Genomic DNA, 23,546 nt, shown 5'->3' with positions numbered 1-23,546 from the left:
GAAGATGTGCCGAGGAGCGGCTCACCCATAGTGGAATATGGGGGAGCAATCTACTACTCTTCACCGATCCAACGCAATCAAGAAAGGTGGTCCTACTTGAGAAAGTCAAGATCATCTAAATCTAGCTCAAGTGGACTTTGTGCAAGGAAAACGTTTGGCCTTGATAGGTTCTCTATTTTACCGGTCTCATGGTGGTAGTTTGGAGACCGGGTTATAGGATCGATTGACGTACTATCAAGGGGGGCTCTCAAGTGAGTAGCTTGATCGTATCGTTCGTAGAGAGCTCAAACCATTACATGTTTGCATCATATTTCTTAGTTCTTTTTTGGTTTTCTCCTTGTGAGATTTGGAGCTTACGGCCATCTTCTTGACAAGCTCGAGTTCATCGAAAACAGAGTTCACATGCTTCTTCTATTGCGTTTTCGGTGTTGGAGGTTTTACTGGTCTTATTCGAGGAAGGGTTCTCACCTTTTTCTTATGGGCCTTTTCTAATTTCCTTCTTATTGTTATTTCTATCAATATTGTGTTAGCCCTTGTCGCTAGCTTTCCAACAAACTTGGTTTCGTTGAATTTGGAGTCTGTTTGCAGAAGTTGTGTCCGTTTTGGTGTCCTTAAAAAGGCTGCAGCGGTACTACCGCTCATGGGGGCGCTACTACCGCTTGGAGGGGATGTAATCTTTTACTACCGCTTTTGGGAGAGGTACTACCGCTTGGAGCGATACTACCGTGGCTACTTCTGCTCCGGACCAAAAACTCGTCTCAAGTCCAGCGGTGGTAGGCACAGATGTATTTTTTAGTACCGCTCACAAGAAGTAGTACCGCTACCCCTAGCGGTAGTATCGTGAGGACGAGCGGTAGTACCGCTCTATGCGGGCTGTGAGCATAACGGTTGAATTTTTCCCCACCTATAAAAGGGGGTCTTCCTCCCCAATGAACCTTATCCTTTGAGCTCGTGTTCTTCCTCCATTGTTGACCTTCTTCGAGCTTGTTATCTCTCAATTCCTCCATGGATTCTTAGTAGTTTTTGTGGGAAAAGAGAGCGGAGGTCTAGATCCACATTTCCACCAATCACTTTCTCCTCTATGTGAGGGGAACCCCTTGGATCTAGATCTTGGAGTTCTTGGTGTTCTCCTTCTTGTTCTTCCTCTCATTTTCCTCCCTAGCATTAGTTGCTTTGGTGGGATCTGGGAGAGAAGGACTTGGGCACTCTGTGTGCCCTTGCCATTGCATTTGGTCCATCAGTTTGAGTTCTCCACGGTGATACGTGGAAGTTACACGTTGAGAAGCTTATTACTCTTGGGTGAGCTTGTTCCTCTTGGGTGCTTGGGCGCCCTAGACGGTTGGTGGTGTTCGGAGCTCAATCATTGTGGTGTAAAGCTCCGGGCAAGCGTCGGGGTCTCCAATTAGGTTGTGGAGATTGCCCCGAGCAATTTGACGGGCACCGATGACCGCCCCCAATCGTTGCCAAAGTGTACGGGTTCGATGACTGCCCCAAGGGTTGCCATTTGTACGGGTTCGATGACCGCCCTCAAGGGTCCCTTAGTGGAATCACGACATCTTGCATTGTGCGAGGGCGTGAGGAGATTACGGTGGCCCTAGTGGCTTCTTGGGAAGCATTGTGCCTCCACACCGCTCTAAGCGGATATTAGCATCCGCAAGGGTGTGAACTTCGAGATACATCATCGTCTCCACATGCCTCGGTTATCTCTTACCCGAGCCCTTTACTTATGTACTTTACTTTGTGATAGCCATATTGTTTCTTGTCATATATCTTGCTATCACCTAGTAGTTTATCTTGGTTAGCATAAGTTGTTGGTGCACATAGATGAGCCTAGTTGTTGTAGGTTTTGTGCTTCACAAATTAACCGCTAGGTTTATTCCGTATTTGTTCAAGCCTAAATCATAATTATTTTAAAGCGCCTATTCACCCCCTCTAGGCGACATCCACGATCTTTCAGCATGTATATCGTCCTCGAACTCGTAGAAGTATGGGTTGGAGGCTCGCGTTTTGGGTGTCACGTAAAGTGTATAAGGGTCTGCGGACTTTTACCGCGACTGTTATGGATAAAAAAGGTCGTAAATCATAAATATACCGGAATTTTGCAGATTTGACCTTTTTAAGGAGTCTACTAGAGATGCTCTCAGTAGGAATTAACAAAGAATTCTTTATTACTATTATGGTTGGTTGTTGCCAATTGCCAGTTGTTGTCAGTTTGCGGGAAAAAGCATGTCTGGGCCGGCCCGCGGGCCAATGCAAGATCGTGTTTGATGGCAAAACATGTTCGAACGATTGCAGGTAGTTTGAGGGTCAGCGTTGAAGATGCCCTAAGTTGGCCTATATATGGGATGTTTTGATCCGAATGCTTTGATGATTCACTGCTATCCTTTCCCAAAGAGTAGCATAGGGTGGATGAGTATCGTTTGCAAGCAGTCGATCTGCAGTGATGTTAGTTTGTTTTTTAATTGAGAAAAAGGGTTTCCTCCCGCTTTGTATTACAAAGCAACCAACCGATACAACCGACGATAGGAGCTGGGGTAGAAGCAGCACAAACACGCCCAAAAGAAAGAAAAGAGAAAAAAGAAAAGAAACAAATGCCGATAACGGCAGATCGACAAAAATGACTAAGCCTCGTGACCGCTGCTTCCACCGGAGATCGCCCACCAAGCTCCGAAACTCCGAAATGTCGGTACCTAACAACACCTCTAAGAAGGGACGCGACGATGATGACGCTGTTGCCAAGGGTTTCCCCTGGTACACGGCGATGAGAGAGAAGGGTAGCCCGACGCCCTCCAGGAAGGTCCGGCGGCACCCTCGGGCGCTACCGCGTCGGTGTCGGCCAAGCCAACAGAGATTTCTCCCTATCCCAGCCTATACCTCAGGCACTCCGGAGCTCGCCACCAGACCGACCACCACCCTGCGCCAACACGGACATGAAGCTTCCCACGCTGTCTCACCACGGCACCGTGAAGATGGTCTGCACAACGGAGAAGAGGAGCCGAGCCTAGGGCAACATCACCGTCGGCATACGGGAGGGCCCCACCTTCACCGTCCACGACGGTAGCCGACCGGACGCCATGGCAGGAGCCTACCGGGCCCGTGGCCCCACGGGCCCTCAAAGGCCCGGACAGCTCCCACCTCCGCGCAGCAGCTGGTACGCCGTCGGCGTCACTGTCCCAGTCCAAGCCGCTCCCCTGCCTCCCCATACAGAGAGCGTCGTGGTCGCGCCGGAGTCGACCCGCAAGGACCCAGAAGGGACCCTACGGGACCAGATCTGGGCCGGTGACGCGCCCCCGGCCGGCCAGCACCACCGGACCACCTCGCCGCCAAGAGGCGGCACCATCCACGGCGAGCACCGCCGGCCTCCACACCGGGACGCCGGACCGCCACCGGTCGAGGCGCACTGCCGCCGGCCATCACCGCCCGAGCAGGGGAGGACCGCGCGCGGGGAAGGGCAAGCCCACCGCTGCCAACATCACGCGGCCGAGGGCCGGCGGCGCAGGCTGACGGCGGCGGGAGGAGAGATGGGTGCGGGAAGGGGCTGTAGGCGCGCGGAGGAAGGGCCCCCGGTCGCCTCGCTCGGGGAGGCGGCGCGGGGGTACGGGGACGTGGAGGAGGGGCGGGGGGAGGAGAAGGGGAACGGGGGGAGGAGGGGGCTGGCGGCTCCTAGTTTGTTTTTTTAACATGGAACATACTACTTTAGTGATGTAAACGATTTTAGTTTTATTTACAGAAGGAGCAGTTGACGTGGTAGTGACATGCAAACAATTCAAAGAGAGCATCATAAGTTCTGCTTTGCCCAAATATTGGCATGCTAAAACGAGAGTACTATATGTAATATTTGTGCGAGTGTAATACATTAATGATTTATATATGGGTCACACAAACCGTTAGTAGAAATTAACAAAGAATTCTTTATTCACCCGCAAAAGAACAAATAATTCTTCATTATTATTATGGTTGGTTGTAGCCAGTTGTGCATGCTAGGCGAGCCATGAAGAAGGCGGTCCAATCTATCTCCATGTAGACTCCAGATTCCGGCAAATCCTAAACAGCGCCCGTTGCGCCCATTTCTTCAATTTCCACAAACGGTCGCACACCCTCTCTTCGCCATGGGCTGGCCCATTTTCATCCTTTTTTTTTCCGTTTTCTGAACCGCTGCAAAAAAGGGCATCAGGTGGGAATCGAACCTGCGCCGGAGGATTCTGAACAGGTCAAGCTAACCAACATACCCACGCCAGCTTCCACAATTGTTTCAATCTTTTTCCATCTTTTGTTCTCGCGTTTGTTTCTTTTTTCTTTTTTTCAGTTGTTCTTTCTTTCTGCCCTTTTCTTTTTTAAACTCGCGAGTTTTTCTTCAAAATCTACGAACTTTTTTTCAATTTTATGAACTTTTTTTCAAAATCGATGAACTTTTTTCATATTCGGTGAACTTCTTGCATAATTGGTGAACTTTTTTCATATTTGGTGAACTTCTTGCAGAATCGATGAATTTTTTTTTAAATCGATGGACTTTTTTCAAATTCGATGAACTATTTTCAAATTTGATGAACTTTTTTTTCAGATTTTTGTGAACCTTTTTTAAAATCAATGAACTTTTTTTGTAATCGATGAACTCTTTTTAAAATCGAAGAACTTTTTTTCAAAATCTGTGAACTTTTTTTTAGAACCGATGAACTATTTCCAAAATCGATGAACTTTTTTTGAGAATCGATGAACTTTTTTCAATTTTTAATGAAATTTTGTGAATTCGTGAACTTTTTTGAATACATGAATTTTTCTAATTCGTGATTCTGTTTTAAATCTGTGGACTTCCGAAATTTGTTCACGTATTTTTCAAAAGATATCACGTTTTCTAACTTGTTTCAAATAATTCAAAAAGTACCTGGCAATGCGTGTGCAATAAATAGCGTGGGTACAGTTTGTTGTACTGTTGCATTGTCGCGCTACTATGTTACACAAGTGACCTCTAGTGGTTAGCCAACCAGGTACTGGAGGTCAGTTCACGCGTTCGATTCCGCAGCAGGACCAAAAGTTTCTTGTTTTGTTTTCTGCTAGTGTTGCGTGTTCGTGGGCCGGCCCACCTGGGTGCAGCAGTGACCGCCCGTTGCTTCAACCGGCGCATAAGGCGCCCTATAGGAGCTCCCTTCGCCGATGGGCCAGAAGGAGACATGCTGTGCAGCTCTTTCGTCGTCCCGGTTTGGAGATTGGCAAGGTAGCCGTGGTGCTGTGGGAGCATGATGATCAGCTTGCCGCACCTCCCTCGCAGCCAAACATATGGAGCTCGTTGAGGCTGCTCCAGGATTGGTTCTAGGTCGATCACCCCGGTGCGCGACCAGTCGTGTCCATGCCCTGCCGCGGGCTACGTCCAGATCTCCACCAACTGGAGGCCTGCGTCATAGAGTACAAGCAGAGCGACAAGAGCTTTCCATCGGCGGTGGTAGCGAGGCGGCTTCGGTCGCCCTGGACAGCGAGATCGTGGTTGCCGACACACGAGCTTATGGGGCTCATGAGCTTGGTTGAGGAGACGCGGCAGGTCTCGGCGTCGACGCGAAGGGCGCAGAAGATGGAGGACGTGCTCTGGCAAACGACGGCGTCGCTGTTCATGAGGAACCCCTGCGCCGCCCTGCTTCGGCACCTGGTAGGCGCGTTCCAGCTCGGCTGGCCAGCCACGAAGGTGTGGAGCTCGTAGTCCGTCTCCCTCGCTACGATCATTAGCACTTTGAACGAGGACGACGACGATGGCCAACAGTCCGCGCCGGTTAAAATGGCATGGCCTACGTACGGACTGTTTGGTTCCCAGCCACACCTTGCCACACTTTGACACGCTTAACCTTAGATAAATTTGACCAAATTAAGTAGTTGTTTGGTTCTAGCCACACCTAAGGCAAGAATTTTTTTTATGAGTAGTGAACCCCACATGTCATAGACATAAAAAGTGTGGCAAGATTTCTTTAGGAAAGCCAAAATGTGGCTAATAATTTGAGCAATTTAACTAAGGCAAGTGTGGCAAAAATTATATGGCAATATATGATAAAGATAGTCACAATCCAAACAGCCCCGTAGTATATATACCATTCGAACGGGGGCAGCACGACGTATGTGCCGGCGAGCAGACTGCACATGGCCAGCGGGACGCCGATCAGCGGCCCCGGGCTATGGTTGAGGAGTCTGAAGAGGATGAGGCCGTCGCGCGACGTCAGCGGCCACACGGAGTCAGCGGGGAGGCCAGCGGCGTCGGGGACTAAGGAGTTGAGCAAGCGGCGACCGTCCGCTAGGGCCGATCCCTCGTTCAACTCCTTGGGGCGGAATGGGCCGAGGAGGGAGTACTCGGGGTCTGGCCAGCGGCGGCGGAGGAAGGAGGGGTGGGCGACGAGGGCGCGCCACCGCCTGCACGTGGCGGCGCAGCGGAGGAGCGCGGGCGCGTCCGGCACGCGCGCGAGGATCTCGAGGATGACGTCATTGGGGAACGTGTCTGCGACCATCGAGTTATTTGTGGAACTTGGGATCAGCTACGGTCGCCGGCGGGTTGGTCGCTCGCCGGAGGATCTTCCTTTTCTTGTCTTGGTGTTACAACTCATACTCTGCCCTTTTGCTTATATCTAGGGTGAAAAAAAACTCATGGTCTGTCCTTGTACTTATACTAACTAAATACACGTGCGTTGTCACGGACCATCAATTTTACTTGTTGCTCACCATCCTTACTGCACGCCTACACAGATACAACCTCGAGAGTTGTCTCGCCGCCATCACGGACACATGATCACCCCCTTGTTCTCCTTCGTTGTTTGACCATATGATCATACAATTGTCCTTCCATAACCCTAACAACCCATCACTGAAAGAGCCCAATCCATGAGAGATATTGGCCTGACATGCTCTTGCTCAAATCCCGTATAGCTTGAGAGATATTGGCGTCCAGAAACAATGCGTGTACACTGCCTCATAACAATAAGTTTAGGTATAAAGATATTTTTTCGGCACAGAGATAGTTGTATAATCATCTTGTAATCCACAAAGCAAGTGTCCTGATTTTATTTATTTATTTGAATAGTTTGTATTGGCTTATTTTTATATTACGACAAATATGACCTTGCGCTTAGTTTCCATTTAAGGTGACACTTTACCCTATGTATGCCTGCAAATCATCATGGGCACAAGATAAAAAGAAAAAAGAAATATTAGCAGTACCGTGCACCTTTAGCATAGATTATTACAGAATCACCAAATAGGCATATATAGTGAACGGCGAGAAGGTATATTAGAGAATTTTCACCACATCAATAGGCCATGCAAGGTCCACACAACAAACAAACAATACTCAGGAATAGAAGAACATTTGCTTAATATTCCCTCCGTTTCAAATTATAAGATGTTCTAGTGTTTTTCTGATTCGGATGTATATCGACGCATTTTAGTGTGTTTGTTCATTCAGTCCAGTATGTACATAGTCCATATTAAAATATCCAAAATATCTTATAATTTAGAATGAAGGTACTATAATTTATTTTTTATATTCATAACCATACTACTTTTCTTTTACATGCATGTCCATAAAATTCTTATTAGTGGCAGACAACCCTGGCCACCCAGTTGCTTTATATTTCAAGATACTTGCATAGAAAAGGCACATGAAACCTGTAAGAACAAACTGACATGATACATGATCATTCGACCAGCAAGCATATCATCATCAGGAGCCCCTCATTTTACAACCTCATCCATCTCCAGTGCAGCCAACAAAGGAAATCATCCATGTAAGTGCCATTGGGACCTAGTTACTATCAATGAAGAAATTCATGACAGATCTTGATGACCCAATGAAAGACTAAGCTGACAATAGAGCTCTGGTATATTAGCAAGGCCCCAGAAGGCAACTCCTGCACGACCATGTTGGTGCTATCATAGACCCCAACAATTAGTTTCTCACCGTAGGTCCCAGCAAGGATGTGACCACCGAAGATAGTTATTCCTGCAACATTTAGTTAGAATTGATGCACGCAATAACTAAAATAATGGTAGACATTCTCGGAAAAACAAAACAAAAACCAATTGTAGACCTAAGATATTTCAGTGCAGACAGAAAACTCCAAAACTAACTTGGAAGGAAAGATAACTACCGTATTAGGATAATTTCAGTTAGGGATGTATGTGCACACATGACAATAACTTCATATTTCTCTATCGCTAATAGGAGTTTTAAGAACACACGTGAGTTGAACACCGCTGAATGCTGATATGCCACAAGATTACTCCAAAGTCCAAATGCACTGAAGATAAGAGTCTGGAATGTCAATCATAAAAGCCATAATCTATTTTTATGTGTAAAAGGTGAATACAATAGAGAATCTTCTACAAAATGGACGACCTCCACAATCAAGATAAAACTGATTACTCAATGGTAACATTAGAATTGTTTTACAATTTTACCATAAAATTGTGCAACAAACTGTACAACTAAGTGATCCTCCCAATGTTGACAATAATCAACAATTAGTTGAAGTGTTGCAGAAGCAAGGCAATGGCTAGCGACATCTGAGAGTAAGATATCCTACAAGGAACAAGCCGCTAAATCTCAAGAAAGACAACAATCATCGGCGAACTGGAAATGATACTCATAGAGTACTTATAGTTGTCTCGTTGAAGGAGCGGGAAGGAAAGGGAGGTGAAGTGTTGGAGCAGTGGAGCCCTGATCCTATGTAGTTGGTATGGATGGCACAGGTATTTGAGAGGATGCCCAAGAGCGAGCTTCTGGTTGTCATTGTCAATTATGTAATAGATATCCACGAGAAAGATGGGGACTGAACTGAAGCAACTGGTACGGCAGGAGGGTCAGAGGTGGATAATCAACAGTCGAGGACGAGGTGATCTTGGTGGTGACCTCGTCCAGATCCCCAATGGCCGGGAACTTCCCGCCTCATGTGGTCCTACCACTCCTGCTCCTGTGTTAGATGGCATCAAATTCCCTTACGAAAATTGAAGAAGACCATAGCGAACAAACATCAAAAGCTGCTCTCAGTTCTTCTTGCCTTCGTTACTGTTTTAACTAATGCCTAGAATTCTGTAAAAAAAGTATTTACTCCACCTTTCTGTAATGTTGAAGCAGTCGCTGAACCATGCAATACGAGCATCGAAACACAAATAAAAGATGGGTATCAAATTATGATTTTTCACAATCAAAACATGTTAAAACCACACAAAATATTTTCTCTAGTTATGTTCACCAACAAGAAAAGTACGTATAGAAGCAAGTAATATCTGAGGATCAAGAACATATGTAAGCATTTACCACTCGACCTGAATATAATGATGTTCTTTTTCTTCCAGTCCTACTTCTATCATAATGACTCCACTGGCGTAAAGACCTGCCAAACAAATGTTGAATCTGAGAATTCAGCACGACCACAACTACTGAATCAAATCGAATTGGATCAAATCAAACCAGTGCAGGTTCTTGCGAGGGCAGGAATGTATATGACCTCCTCAACAAGGAGACTCTGCTCGTCGGTTGCCACACTGTCTTGACTTGGAGCTCGCTGTTGGCCGAGTGCGGCATCTCAATGTGTGGCGTCACCCTCCTTTGATCGGTGATGGCCATCAACATCCATACAACTGTTAGTGCAAAAGGTGAATTCTATCTTTCTTCTGCCCATACAAGAATCTACAAACAAGTCAGTTTTATTCAAAAATCAGCAGCTCACTTTTATTCATACAACAACATCATGTCACTTCATTCATGCAACAACAGCAACACAGAGCAGCATTATGACAAGGATGTAAAAAAAGATGAGAGATAGAGGGGATGACAACCTTGCTACTGGAGGGGTGAAAATCAGTGTTTATCCTTGCCTTTTTCGAAGAACATGCGGAGTGCGGCATGGGCGCCGGCACAGAGAGAGGCGGCAGGATGACGTTGAAGGAAATATGCCCTAGAGGCAATAATAAAGTTATTACTTATTTCCTTATATCATGATAAATGTTTATTATTCATGCTAGAATTGTATTAACCGGAAACATAATACATGTGTGAATACATAGACAAACAGAGTGTCACTAGTATGCCTCTACTTGACTAGCTCGTTAATCAAAGATGGTTATGTTTCCTAACCATGGACAAAGAGTTGTTATTTGATTAACGGGATCACATCATTAGGTGAATGATCTGATTGACATGACCCATTCCATTAGCTTAACACCCGATCGTTTAGTATGTTGCTATTGCTTTCTTCATGACTTATACATGTTCCTATGACTATGAGATTATGCAACTCCCGTTTGCCGGAGGAACACTTTGTGTGCTACCAAACGTCACAACGTAACTGGGTGATTATAAAGGTGCTCTACAGGTGTCTCCAAAGGTACATGTTGGGTTGGCGTATTTCGAGATTAGGATTTGTCACTCCGATTGTCGGAGAGGTATCTCTGGGCCCTCTCGGTAATGCACATCACATAAGCCTTGCAAGCATTGCAACTAATGAGTTAGTTGTGAGATGATGTATTACGGAACGAGTAAAGGGACTTGCCGGTAACGAGATTGAACTAGGTATTGAGATACCGACGATTGAATCTCGGGTAAGTAACATACCGATGACAAAGGGAACAACGTATGTTGTTATGCGGTCTGACCGATAAAGATCTTCGTAGAATATGTGGGAGCCAATATGAGCATCCAGGTTCCGCTATTGGTTATTGACCGGAGACGTGTCTCGGTCATGTCTACATTGTTCTCGAACCCGTAGGGTCCGCACGCTTAAGGTTTCGATGACAGTTATATTATGAGTTTATGCATTTTGATGTACCGAAGTTTGTTCGGAGTCCCGGATGTGATCACGGACATGACAGGAGTCTCGAAATGGTCGAGACATAAAGATTGATATATTGGAAGCCTATATTTGGATATCAAAAGTGTTTCGGGTGAAATCGGGATTTTACCGGAGTACCGGGAGGTTACCGGAACCCCCCGGGAGGTATATGGGCCTTAGTGGGCTTTAGTGGAAGAGAGGAGAGGTGGCCAGGGCTGGGCCGTGCGCCCCTCCCCCCTAGTCCGAATAGGACAAGGAGAGGGGGCCGGCGCCCCCCTTCCTTCTCTCTCTCCTCTTTTCCCCCTCCCGAATCCTATTCCAACTAGGAAAGGGGGGAATCCTACTCCCAGAGGGAGTAGGACTCCTCCTGGCGCGCCCTCTCCTGGCCGGCCGCACCCCCCCTTTGATCCTTTATATACGGAGGCAGAGGGCACCCCTAGACACACAAGTTGATCCGCGTGATCATATTCTTAGCCGTGTGCGGTGCCCCCTTCCACCATAGTCCTCGATAATATTGTAGCGGTACTTAGGCGAAGCCCTGCGACGATAGTACATCAAGATCGTCACCACGCCGTCGTGCTGATAGAACTCTTCCCCGACACTTTGCTGGATCGGAGTCCGGGGATCGTCATCGAGCTGAACGTGTGCTAGAACTCGGAGGTGCCGTAGTTTCGGTGCTTGATCGGTCGGGCCGTGAAGACGTACGACTACATCAACCGCGTTGTGCTAACGCTTCCGCTGTCGGTCTACAAGGGTACGTAGATGACACTCTCCCCTCTCGTTGCTATGCATCACCATGATCTTGCGTGTGCGTAGGAAATTTTTTGAAATTACTACGTTCCCCAACAGACGTCGACCAATAACTCGGACGAGCTAGCGAATAGCGATTAGCCAGCACCATTGTTGTCCGCTGCAGCGTCTGCACCGAGGCCGTACTCGCCAGAGATGAGTCCGATGATCGAGATCGAGTAACCAATCGCATCGAGACGGGCGGAGCCACTGACGCAGGCGAGGGCAAGGGTTGATTCGATGGACTCGACCTCGGTGACGCGGCTGACGGCAACGTCTATGCGTGGGTGGTGCTCGAGTGCTAGGAGGGTGGGCGCCGGAGTTACCGGCGTCGGCGCCTAGCTGGCGCGGCGGGGACGTGGATTGTGAGGGAGGAGGAGGAGAAGTCGGGCCACAGTCGTGGGAGGAGACGGTCGCGTGGTGGAGGAGGACCGAGATCGAGCTATGAGGGAAGGTTTGGGCGTGGCTGTTGGCTAGTAAGACGAGGGACGGCGGTGACAATTTTTCTCTGAAGAGATATGGGATTGGGAGGAGCGAGGGGGTTGGGCCTTGGGCGTGGGACGCGGATTCCTGATCGTGGCTGCTTTTTTATTATATCGTGGCTTTTTTTCCTTTATTGTGCGTGGGTTGAGCAGGATTCCGAGGAGGACGGGTGAAGGGAATAAGGCGATCGTTGGATAATTTGAGGTCGAACCATCACGATGTTTAATTCTTCTTTAATAGTAGATTAATGTAGGCTCAGAAGAACCGACTCACGCGCACACACGTACACGAGTCCGAGTCAGTGTCCGACACAACCATCAACTAGCGTAATTAACTTGACTAACCTCCTAGTCCAACACGCGTATAGGAATCTGTTTCCTATTCGGGAGAGAAAGGTGGTAGAAGAATCAAGGGAAATGAGCCTCGGTATTCGAGATTGATGCTTTTTTTGTGTGCTTAGTTGCAAAGCCCACTAACTATGACCAAGCACAAAAGCCCATTTAGATAGCTGGGGCCGAATGGAGGGTAAGCCCGTGATACGTTGCTACAGCGTGTCAGTGAAACCCATCTCGGGTCCATTCGCATCGTTCTCCCGAAACCCAGCGCCCAACGCCGCCACTCCTCCGCCGCCGCGTAACCGGAGAGATGTCGAGGCTTGCGGCCGCCGCCCTCCGCGGCGCCCTCACCGCCTCTGGGGCGCGCTCGTGCTCGATCTCAGTGGCATTTCCCTCTGCATCCTCTCGTCTCTTCTCAACTGACGCATCCGGCGCCGTAGCGGGATCACAGGACGACTCATCGTCCGGCGAAGGTAGCTCCCGCATCCCTGTGCTGTGATTCTCGTGAACTTGTGGGTATTCTCTCGTATGCTAGTCTGTTTATTCTTCTCCGGCGAGGTCTAGCCGTTTAGGGTTTAATATTCTGTTCCGCTTTAGAAGGAGTGGCGGAATGTAGGATGACGGACCATGTAGTTCATTGAGGTATGGTGGAACTCTGTTCTGACGGAGTTCATATTTTTGTAATCTGTTGCGAGCATCTGAATTTAGGGTGTCAAACGTTTGGAATGCGAATCAGAAATCCTAAAATACGAGATAGTGCTGTAATCTTACTGAGAACATTAGTTGGTTATTCGTGCCGTGTGAAAATCAGTAGTTGTTTTCGATTGAGAGGGATTTGGCCCAGTCCTCCCTTTGATTGTGATTGGAAAGGAGGTATTGGGTTGGATTACAGTGCATACAGACAAGTCTGCAAGGATGACCATTTTATCTCCTTAAGTTATGATCATGATACCGAGTCAATTCAAGGTTCTTATTTGTAGCTTTATGCCTTTTATGATTCCTGTATGTGACTTTCGAGACATTATTTTTTGGATCTTTTTATTTCTGCTGAAGAGAAGATTGTTTTCACATTCTTGAACTGATGTAAATATCAACTGAAAAGGTCATTTGCCTTTCTCATGTACATTATTATAACTGAGTGGTCCTTCCCATGAGATCTTGAGGATGATTTACTGTTTATCTGCTGTTAGATTGAGTGTTCTTCGTTTGGGGGCTACTCCACTATCCTATTGATACCCGGAGCTAGTTGTACACTATGTGATTTGTACTGTCTTTTTGGCAGTAGTTATGCTGTTTTGCACTATGTGGAATCTTTAGAGTAATTTTTTTTCCATGGTGTAATATCTTTGCAAACTTTGTGATTCTTATATTTGAATACCATCATGGTGTACATTTCAGTAACACTTCTACTGCAACAGGCCATACCTATGGAAGGTTCTACACTAATATTTCTGGTGTCGGCCGTCTTGGCAAGAACATGCTGAAGACTGACATTATCCATTACCTTGACCAATGTGAACTGTCACTGGATGATGTGAAGATTGATTACAACAAGGGGTTTTATCCCATGGGCGCGTACGGTTTATTTTCTGCTCCCTAATTCATCTATGTATCTTGTTTTTACTTGAGCTTTTGGCTGCATATGCATGAGTGGTTTCTTCTAATGTGTATTACTGAAGTCAGTAATGCTCAGGAGTCTACAATTGGGTTTAGCAGCTCCTTTCAAAAGAAATAGCCTTTTAGGATAGCAGTTGACATGTGATCCTTGTTTTGTGGTTAAGGCATGAATATTATCATAAGTATTTAGAAGCCTTGTCTATACTTAATAGACTAACTTGTTTCCAAGTCCTTTCATGATCTTTTCATGCAGTATGCTAAAGTAATTGTTTATTTATGTTCTGTGTGCTAGCATGGCATTCACATTTCACTTTTCTGTGTTGCTCGAAATGCAGGAAACATAGTTTCTTCTTATTAATGTCCCTTCGTGACACTAACCAAGCCAGTCTTAACACACATAACTCATTTCCTCGTATATAAATATCCATCTTTATTAAATGCATGGCATGTCATGTTTAATTGCTCTGTCATTTTAAAATTGTTATGGGCTTGCAGCTAAATATAGTGTTCTCTTACTGATTTATTAATGTGATTATCAATGTGATTTTGATCAGATTATTGAAGTTTCCTTCGGTGGAATCATTTGAGAAAGCAGTCAGGCAAACAATTCAGGGTCGCATGTACAGGCTTGAGAGGGTAAGGCGACACTCTTTTTATCAGTTATCTCATTTGGTATTAGTAATTTCCAGTACACTGATATGTATTTTATTTGGATATAACAGGTGAGTCCTGATGAGTGGGAACACAAGATGTCTTTGAATGGAAAAGCTGTAAGTGATAGATTTGCTTTTAAAGTTTGGTATGTGTTACAACTATTGACCATGCAAATCCCAATAAATGCAATAAGGAGAAGAAGCCCTCTTTTTTTTTTCTTTCAATTTCCAGTTTAATTGATGCTAATGTTGTTGAGATCCATAATGCAGCTATTGATGTTTTCTAGTTGATTTACTTTGTTTTTGCTGTTTGGGTCTATCCAGGTACTGTTGCAAGGAGTCCCTCGAAACGCTCAAGTTGATGACATAGAACGTTTCTTGTGCGGCACTAACTATGAAGCTCCTCCATTTGAAAACTCTATCAGGTAATACTTTTGGGCGGCGGTCCTTGTTAGCCAGGATGTGATTAAGTCCATTCATCCTTGTCTGATTCCACCAATGGCTTGTGCAGAGCTGGGGTCCCCGAGCCTGTAAGAATGGTGCTGGTAAAGTTCGGCTCGAGGACTGATGCAACCAATGCCTTCATTGCTAAAAACAAGGGTTTCTGTCTGAACAATCCTGTTACCATGCGGGTTATTCAGTAATCTATCAGGTCTTATCATGTGTGTGTCACCTCCTTCCAATCAACCTAGGATCTGAAGCCCATCGGCGCATGTGATAGAGATGTGTACGCTCCATTCAACCTGATTTATTATGGGTTTTCTCTGCCACTTTATTGTACCATTTTCGTTGTCAACCTGGACCTTGTGCTCGTGCTTAGGTTGCAGGTTTTCCTGCGACGACAGAAGTAGCTAAACGAGTTAATCTAATAAATGTTAATACACACCACTTTCTTGCTGGCACCATGGTTGTATCATTATGTTGCTTAAGTTGCTGTAGAAAACCAAAAGTTGCAGCCATTGCAGCTGGATTTCTGGTGCGTTTGAACTGCGTGTTGCTTAAAAATACACGCATTGTTGGGCTGGGAAAATTTTGAGGTTGTTGCATCTTCCATTTGGTTCTAGATGCTGATATCCTGGGCATTAACGTGCGTATGCTGTGCTGAGAAGATATGTGGAGAATGAATGCAAAGAAATATGTTCTTCATTGGCTCTTAGTATTAGTACAACGAACGTTATGAAACAGAAACGACTGGTAATAGTAGGAGCGTCTGTGACTGGCAAGAACAACTTGGCACCCAGGCAAAGGCAATTTGTTGTTTATTCGACGCAACTTATTTGCGTTATACTCCCTCCGTTCCTAAATACTTGTCTTTCTAGGCATTTCAACAAGTGACTACATACGGAGCAAAATGAGTGAATCTACACTCTAAAATATGTCTAATACATCCGTATGTAGTAGTCATTTGAAATGTCTAGAAAGACAAATATTTAGAAACGGAGGGAGTAGTACATAGCAATTTATTGCGCTCGCAGCATGCATTGGCGATGCTTCATCAGTCATCAGCCGATCCAAATCCAAGAGAAAACCCTTATATCTGCACGTAAAAACATCAGCACTCCATCAGTAAAACAGCAGATGTCACCATGACTTGTTTAGTCCTGCAAGTAATATTACCTCCATCCCGGATTACTTGGACGGAGGGAGTACTACTACAACTACTTCCTTAACGAGATCGGGGCGAAATCCCTTTATAATCATAAAAAGAACATGTAAAAAAAATAGTCCTATGATATGACTAAAAAAACACTGGCGGATGAGCAGGTTAAACCTCCTCTCACACCACTAGCATAGTGTACTTTACTTGGTTAAGGCAAGACTTCCATAAACATTTTATGTGATACTACAAAATCATAATTAGTACAACTCTCTTCTTAAATGTAAGATGTTTTAGCAGTTTAATTTAAACTGCCAAAACATCTTATATTAATGAACGGAGGGTGTAGTAAGTACTTTCAAATAAGAGTCGAATGATCTCTATTTGGTGTGCCATGCTAAAACTACATACTAGTAAAAGCATTTCTATCATTCTTAACCAATCAAAATCCTTAGCTTGTATGTCTGGACTGAGCTGGTATTTCAGGCGTGAGATCATCATCTTTATAGCATTGACACATAGTTAATCGTTGCTAGAACGCCTTACCCCGAGCTTCTTTGTGAGAGCAAGCAGTTCTTGAGGGTCGTGCTTGGTCTGCGCATACGCCGCAATTCCATTCATTTCCTCCACATGTTTCCAGTTCTCATGAGTAAGTTCCTATACATAGACACTGAAAGATGCGAAAATTACATATGGAGCTGGGGCTCCATGGAGCTCTTAATTCAAAAAACAATTTTTGAAGTTTAAAAAGTTTCAGGAAAAATACACATGTACGCGGAGATGTACTCTACATGTTTGTACATATTCATGAAATGTGTCAAAGATTTGAGCTACCAAAAAAGAATGAAAATTGTTGATTTTTAGCACATGCATTATTCACTATCAAATCCATGATTTTTTTGAAGCTCACATCTTAACGTATTTCATCATGAAAATTTAAAAACATGTAAGACTACATCCCTATGTGCGTCAAAACGGTACACTCCCGAAAGATGTCGTGTTCTTGCTACCTTGATGAATTTCTGCATGTTAGGCCTTCCTGCCGTGGTATCGTAGTTCTTTATGTTGGCAAAGAATACTTGGAATCCATCAACAAATGGTGCATATGCGATGTCCACCTGTTTCCAGTTCCAAACGACGTTAGTTCTTTAAATTGCCAAATTCTAGCTGATATAAGGGACCGAGGATGGTCTGTGCAAAATTACCAGACTGAACTGGCCGAGAAAGAAAGGCCCATCATCAAATTTTGAAAGGGAGGTTTCTATTTTGTCCAGAGCAGCTTCTATTGACCAGCAACGAATCACATGTTAGTAATCAGCATGAATATATATTTACAGTTGAATTTCGACGAGTGTTCTTAGCTCTTGCCAGCATCAGCAGTCACTGCCCCCTTGGCGGTCAATGCCGACATCATCGCTTGATTGAAGGTGTCTGAATAAGCCAGCAGTTCTTCTGCAAGCCCTTGCTTTTCAGGATCCTAAGGTTCATCAATATTTTTATAAGAATCATGAGGTTGCCAAGAGTGAATTGCAAAAAACCATCATATTTGGGGCTTCATCTACGGAAAACCACCAGGTCGCTAATCATTTGCAAAAATCACCGCGCATTCAGTAAACTTTTTGCAAAAAGCACTGACTAGGTGCTTTAGCCCGTTTAACCACTTTCTGACAAGTGGGGCCGCAATGTAAGGAGCTGATTTGGCAACAAATTGACATATACCTCCCTAGATCTTAAAAAAAAGCAATCAAGCCCCTCCCCCTCCCCCTCCCCCACGAAGGGCATCTCCTTCCTCGCGCGCAGCGACAGGGGGGGCACACCGGCCGACAAGGCGCGTCGCGGTGGCCTTCCTGCCCAGCATGGTGCGCCCTGGTGATGTGTCCAGCCGTCCTCACGACACGGCTTGGATGCTTCTGCCGCTGGGCAGAGGGCAGGCGAACGAGGTCAACGCGTCCCCTCCCCCACGAAGTATACGGCCGCGGACGCGCTGGCGTTCGTGGCGGTGAGCCTCGGGAAGGGCGGGTGGGCCAGAGGTGGAGGTGGATGGCGCGGGAGGTGGGCCGCGCTGTTCCGGCGCAGGGAGAGGTCGTCGGACAAGTCGTCGTTGTCGGCGTCCTCGTCCTCATCGTCGCTCCGCCGCGTGTTCGGCGATGCGACGCTGAGGGACACGATGGCGCCGCTGCTGGTGCCGTGCTACGACCTGACCACGGGCGTGCCGTTCCTCTCCTCCCGCACCGACGCCGTCGAGAGCAACAGCTTCGACTTCCGCCTCCGAGACGTCTGCGCGGCCACCTGCGCCGGTGGCTCGGCTGCGGCCGCGGTCCACTCCGTGAACGGCCTTACGGCCATCGCCGCTGCGGCCGGTGGCGTGGCAGCCATGGGCAACCCCGCCGCGGCGGCCATCACGCACGTGCTGCACAACAAGCAGGAGTTCCCCCTCGCCGCCGGCGTCGACGACCTGCTCGTCGTCTCCATCCGCTCCGGGTCCTCCTCCGGCGGCACGGCCTCCGGCTCCGCCACCCCGTCCGCCGGCTGGCGCACACCGATCCCCCCGCGCTCGCCGTCCCCCGCCGAAATGGTCCGCCTCACCGCCGAGGGCGTCGCCGACATGGTCAACCAGGCCGTCGCCATGGCGTTCGGCCACACCTGCGGCCGCAACTACGTGTGCATCCAGATCAGCATAGCCACAGAGCTTCACCTCGCATGGTCCAGGGGGTTGATTGCTTTTTTTAAATCTATGAGGGGTCTGTGTGTGATTATTTTGCCAAGTCAGCTCCTTACAGTCCGGCCCCATATGTCAAAAAGTGATTAAATGAGCTAAATCACCTGTTCAGTGCAAACTGCAAAATGTTTACTGAATGTGCGGTGTTTTTTGCAAATGATTAGGGACCTGGTGGTTTTCCGTAGATGAAGCCCCAAATCTGGTGGTTTTTTGCAATTCACTCGGTTGCCAATGACCAATGGGTAGTGCATGCTATTGCAGCCTTTAAAGACAAAATGAACTCACATCAGGACTCAATTTGGGGCCTTCGAAATTGCTGTCTATGTACTTGATCAAATCCAAACTCTCTCCTATCATTTTGTTGTTGTGCTCTAGGCAGGGTACCTTGTCGGGGGGAAAAGGAACATCTTAACACTCGATAAAAGAATGTTAGGAGTACTTTGACAATCTAAATAGGAGACGCCATGTATTTTAGTCTAGCCATACCTGATTCTTGGGGTAAATCTTTCTGAGCCACGCTGGCCTATCCGCCAAATCGATGGGGACAAGCAAGATCTTGTGCTGCAAACCCTGGTACCGTAAACAAATCGAATTACAAAAATCACAACATGGAGTGAACCTAACCAAAGAAGACAACTCATATGGAGAGAAAAAGAGCATCGATCATCGGAAGATGAGCTCGATCGGTTGGTACCTTGCAGTTCCTCGCGATCCATGCTCGCTGCGCATACGGGCAAACGTACGCCATGTACAACCTGTAATCCCAGCTTCTCACACATGAGCACAGAGATATGTCAAAACGAACATGAACATGTAGATATCGGTGCCCGCAAAGAGGAACATGCAGAGATGTTGAGTGAGCTTAGGGTGCTACATGTTTGAGGAAAGGAAGTTTCGGAGAAGAAAGCAAAGTAGTACGTACTCCCTCCGTTCGGAATTACTTGTCTCGGAAATGAATGTATCTAAAACTAAAATACGTCTAGATACATCTATTTCTGCGACAAGTAATTCTGAACGGAGGGAGTAGTAAGCAGACGACCTGGTTGCGCCATCGTAGAGAGGTGGCTGCTGGCAAGCGGGTGTCAAGGTAGGCGGGAGAGCTTCCCCTGCAAACCTACAGATTTTTCATAGAGCGATCAGCGAGCAAGCGATCATGGAGTAGAAAATCCATCTAGTGATCACGCGTGGCAGCAGAGTAATTTTAAGCAGGGAAGGAACTTTGCAGTACTTGCTTGCTGGAGACGCTGCCATTGCGACCTGCAGCTAGTGATCAAGGAGCTCGAGACGCACAAAATGTACTAGTATAAATTTTTGTAAGCGTATATAAAGCACTTCCACTGTGCGGACTGGTAAACGGAAGTAGGGCTGATGGAGAAGTACGAAGAAAACTTTGAGGGAGCACAGACGTCAGCTGTGACGGCCGAGCTAGCGTGGAAGAAGAAGAAGAAGAAGAAGAAGCGAGCGGTAATGGCTGAAGCCATGTCACGGCGGTTGGTGCCACGATATAGGCCGCACATTCGCCGGAGACAATTAGTCGGCATCGTACTATCGGATGGTTGAAAACATGCCGAGGACACTGACTTTAACTCGTTTGGACAGTGACTTTGGTCCGCAGCTCTTCGTTATCTCCCTGGAGCTCGTTGAACGTACACGCCAAGCATTTCACATTTCAATTAGGAGCCTCGTACGGGGAAGAAACTACGAGGCACCGACATAGAGCGATTAGGACAGGTTTGTGGCATCACCATTATCAGATATGAACTGATTAAGTACGCATTCCCACCACGCCCGAGCGAACGCATGAATGATGAATCTGTATGTAGTCGATACTGCTAGCAACCCCTTAATATGTATGATCAGCACACGTGTGGTGTGGACAACTAAAATTGATAGGAGTAAGAAAGGAGCACCGGTTCATTAAGAAAAGTTCACGAGCATTCAGCACAACTCAGAATGATCATCCTTTACGAGACAATAAAAGTTTACAATAAGACCCAGTTTGTCTGTTTATTCTCTATATAAAAGCATGGCCTATATGCATGGCATGCATCTTTTATTCAAAATATATTGCAACACCCCCGAGTCTAAATCTGCTATTCTGCAGCGATTCCCTGGCATGCATATTTGGTTATCCTTGGTCACATCTTCAAGCAATCTGAAAAGTTAAAATTAGCGTGTAAGTTTTTATCGGGATTGGAAGATAACACGAACCGATGCCGAGATATAAGGAAACATCGTACCCCAAACTTCTCCTTCATTTGATCAAGTAGAAACTGTGGGTCCAATTTGGTCTGTGTATATGCGTCGACCTTGTTCACTTCCTGTAACATGCCGAATTGGAGAACTGACATGAGATTGAGTTGCATCAGAGTGTACTAGGGGTATGTTACACTATACAGTCTTGTCAGAACAACTCTTCCAAACAATGTGAATAATCTCATCTAGCATCAACCTGAATTACTTACCTCAATGAATTTGTGCAGGTTGGGCCTTCCCTTGGCAAGATCATCCTTCTTGATGCCAGAATAGAATATCTGAAACCTTTCGATGAATGGTACATACGCAATGTCCACCTAAAAAAAATCACAACAAACTACAGTTCTTTTCATAATTCTACCAAATTTGGGCACGGCTAAGGGAAAAGGAAAGGATTCCCAGGTGGAGTGACATACCAAACTGAATTGGCCAAGGAAGAATGGGCCATCGCTGAACTTCCCCAAGGCAGCTTCTATTTTATCCACAGCAGCAGCTAATGGAAGACATGACATGAGTAAATTAAATTATGAGTATAAAATGCAAAAAAAAAACTCAAACAAATATTGGTGTGCTCCTTTTACCGGCTTCATCTGACACATCTCCCTTGGAGCGTAAGCATGAGAAAAATGCACTATTAAACCCATCGCTGAACGCAAGCAGTTCCTCAGCAAACTGCTTCTTTGCAGAATCCTACCAATTTATATGAACGCAAACTTTAATACCACCGACAAAATTTTGCACCGTTTAACAAACATTGCACATATGAAGACTGATTGGATATATCTGCCTTACATCAGGCAGCAATGCTGGGCCATCAAAATTGCTGTCAATGTACTTGACCAAATCCAAGCTCTCTCCTTTCACCTGGTTGTTATGCTCCAGGGCAGGCACCTGCCAGATTATAAAGGAAGCGTGCATGAATGAACAGAAATGATAAACTGCAGTAAAAGATTCTTCTTGTACATACAGGTGAGAAGTAAAAGAGATCAATCATACTACCTTGTTCTCCGGGTAAACTTTCTCCTTGTACCAAGCTGGCCTGTCCGCCAGATCTATGGCGACTACCTTGATCTTGTCCTGTAAACCCTGGACAAAATAATACAGAAAGAAGATTCAACTTAGCATAGGACCACTGAAGGCATACAAAAAGAACTAGCACGAGCTAACAAAATACAAGACCGCTGAGCTGAAAGTATGGGCTGCGTCTGTGAATCAAAGAACACTCCCACTAGCACTACCTTGCAGTTCCTGGCAATCCAAGCGCGCTGCGCGTACGGGCAGTGATATGCAAGATACAGCCTACACCAAGCAAATAAAATACCAAATCACCCCTTGATCTGTGCAGAACTGGAAAGTTGTAATCAAGAATACAAGATACACCTGCAGTGCAATTTGGTTTCTTGCTGTGTGGTTAGATTTTACCTGGTGGTGCCGTCGAAGAGCGGAGGGGGCTCGGAGGCGGAGGTCAGTGGAGGGGGGAGATCTTCCTTCGGGGAGCTGCGCATATGTTAAATTACAGAAAGGCACACGACGTTAGGAAATCGAGTAATTTAGTCGAGATCCGGAACGGCCAGAGCGCCAGGCTACATCACTGCACAAACAAAGATACTGTGCCTTGCTGCTTCGCTCACTCACATGATCGGTGGAACGGCGGTTGCCATGGCGACGGTTCGGGAGGAATGTCCCGGCGGTGCTGGGGGGCGGGAAGGTGAGAATGGGAGATCGAGGAGGAGGCAGGCGTCGGCAGTGGTGACGGGCAGCAAGGCAAGGGGAGGCGAGCGAGTGCAATTATTCACGGCAGAGCAGGCATCAGCAGAAATGTGGACCCGGGCAACGTGTTTCACGTGGATGGCATCTGCACGCCGTGCCGTACACTGAGGTGAGGTCCCAGGGAACCGATGCAAGCTGCTGGTAACTGATGAAGCTGCAAAAGGGATTGGTCACCCACTCCCGTGTGGTAGTGTCTACAGGGATTACTCAACCTCAACCTTTTTTTTACCCGGAAAAAACAAATGTACATATTTTTTTTTGCGGGTGAAATAATTGTATTACTCAACTCACCAAGTCCTTACAATTATGAGCAGCTAGCACGACAGACTCATCAGGGCAGAACCTACCCAAGTCATGGTTCTCCGTTCAGTACGAGCAAAATTAGCTAGACTATCACTAACTTTATTTTGTGAGCGAGCTACATGAGTAATACAACATTCACGAAGATTCATAAAATACCTAATCTCCTTGATAAATGAAGTAAAGATCGATCTATCTGTTTCCTTCGCCTGGATAAGCTTGACTGCA

At 46.4% G+C, this 23,546-nt stretch overlaps 3 protein-coding genes across 5 annotated transcripts; 1 reads left to right on the top strand and 2 right to left on the bottom strand.

The window, feature by feature from the left end:
- Positions 1 to 12,599: 12,599 nt before the first annotated feature.
- Positions 12,600 to 15,578, top strand: LOC125552049 (Ribosomal protein S24e family protein). Its single transcript, XM_048715509.2, has 6 exons — positions 12,600 to 12,879; positions 13,825 to 13,981; positions 14,578 to 14,659; positions 14,746 to 14,793; positions 15,001 to 15,101; positions 15,188 to 15,578. The coding sequence occupies exons 1-6, from the start codon at positions 12,717 to 12,719 to the stop codon at positions 15,318 to 15,320; spliced, it is 684 nt and encodes a 227-aa protein (XP_048571466.2). The 5' UTR covers positions 12,600 to 12,716; the 3' UTR covers positions 15,321 to 15,578.
- A 223-nt stretch (positions 15,579 to 15,801) lies between these two features.
- Positions 15,802 to 20,247, bottom strand: LOC125552048 (protein IN2-1 homolog B-like). Of its 2 annotated transcripts, XR_015601345.1 has the most exons (11): positions 20,221 to 20,247; positions 20,032 to 20,106; positions 19,687 to 19,747; positions 19,479 to 19,562; positions 19,278 to 19,376; positions 17,642 to 17,750; positions 17,479 to 17,555; positions 17,284 to 17,391; positions 16,820 to 16,943; positions 16,129 to 16,213; positions 15,802 to 15,967 (listed from the first exon to the last, which is right to left on the bottom strand). XR_015601345.1 is itself a non-coding variant. In XM_048715506.2 (10 exons), the coding sequence occupies exons 1-10, from the start codon at positions 20,241 to 20,243 to the stop codon at positions 16,208 to 16,210; spliced, it is 720 nt and encodes a 239-aa protein (XP_048571463.1). In that variant the 5' UTR covers positions 20,244 to 20,247; the 3' UTR covers positions 16,056 to 16,207. The 2 variants fall into 2 exon arrangements, 1 of the variants encoding a protein (XP_048571463.1); XM_048715506.2 differs by lacking the exon at positions 15,802 to 15,967 and having other exon boundaries at positions 16,056 to 16,213; positions 16,820 to 16,897.
- A 637-nt stretch (positions 20,248 to 20,884) lies between these two features.
- On the bottom strand, positions 20,885 to 23,098 carry LOC125552047 (protein IN2-1 homolog B-like). Of its 2 annotated transcripts, none has more exons than XR_015601344.1 (10): positions 22,884 to 23,098; positions 22,671 to 22,745; positions 22,487 to 22,547; positions 22,248 to 22,334; positions 22,041 to 22,139; positions 21,830 to 21,938; positions 21,665 to 21,741; positions 21,458 to 21,585; positions 21,233 to 21,313; positions 20,885 to 21,147 (listed from the first exon to the last, which is right to left on the bottom strand). XR_015601344.1 is itself a non-coding variant. In XM_048715505.2 (10 exons), the coding sequence occupies exons 1-10, from the start codon at positions 22,907 to 22,909 to the stop codon at positions 21,139 to 21,141; spliced, it is 732 nt and encodes a 243-aa protein (XP_048571462.1). In that variant the 5' UTR covers positions 22,910 to 23,098; the 3' UTR covers positions 20,885 to 21,138. The 2 variants fall into 2 exon arrangements, 1 of the variants encoding a protein (XP_048571462.1); XM_048715505.2 differs by having other exon boundaries at positions 21,458 to 21,565.
- Positions 23,099 to 23,546: the final 448 nt, after the last annotated feature.

Source organism: Triticum urartu, chromosome 4A (genome assembly GCF_056163025.1).
Source record: "Triticum urartu cultivar PI428250 chromosome 4A, HENAU_Tu73, whole genome shotgun sequence".
NCBI lineage: Eukaryota > Viridiplantae > Streptophyta > Magnoliopsida > Poales > Poaceae > Triticum > Triticum urartu.
Note: the sequence above shows the minus strand (reverse complement) of the source record. Positions and strands in the feature narration are given on the sequence as shown.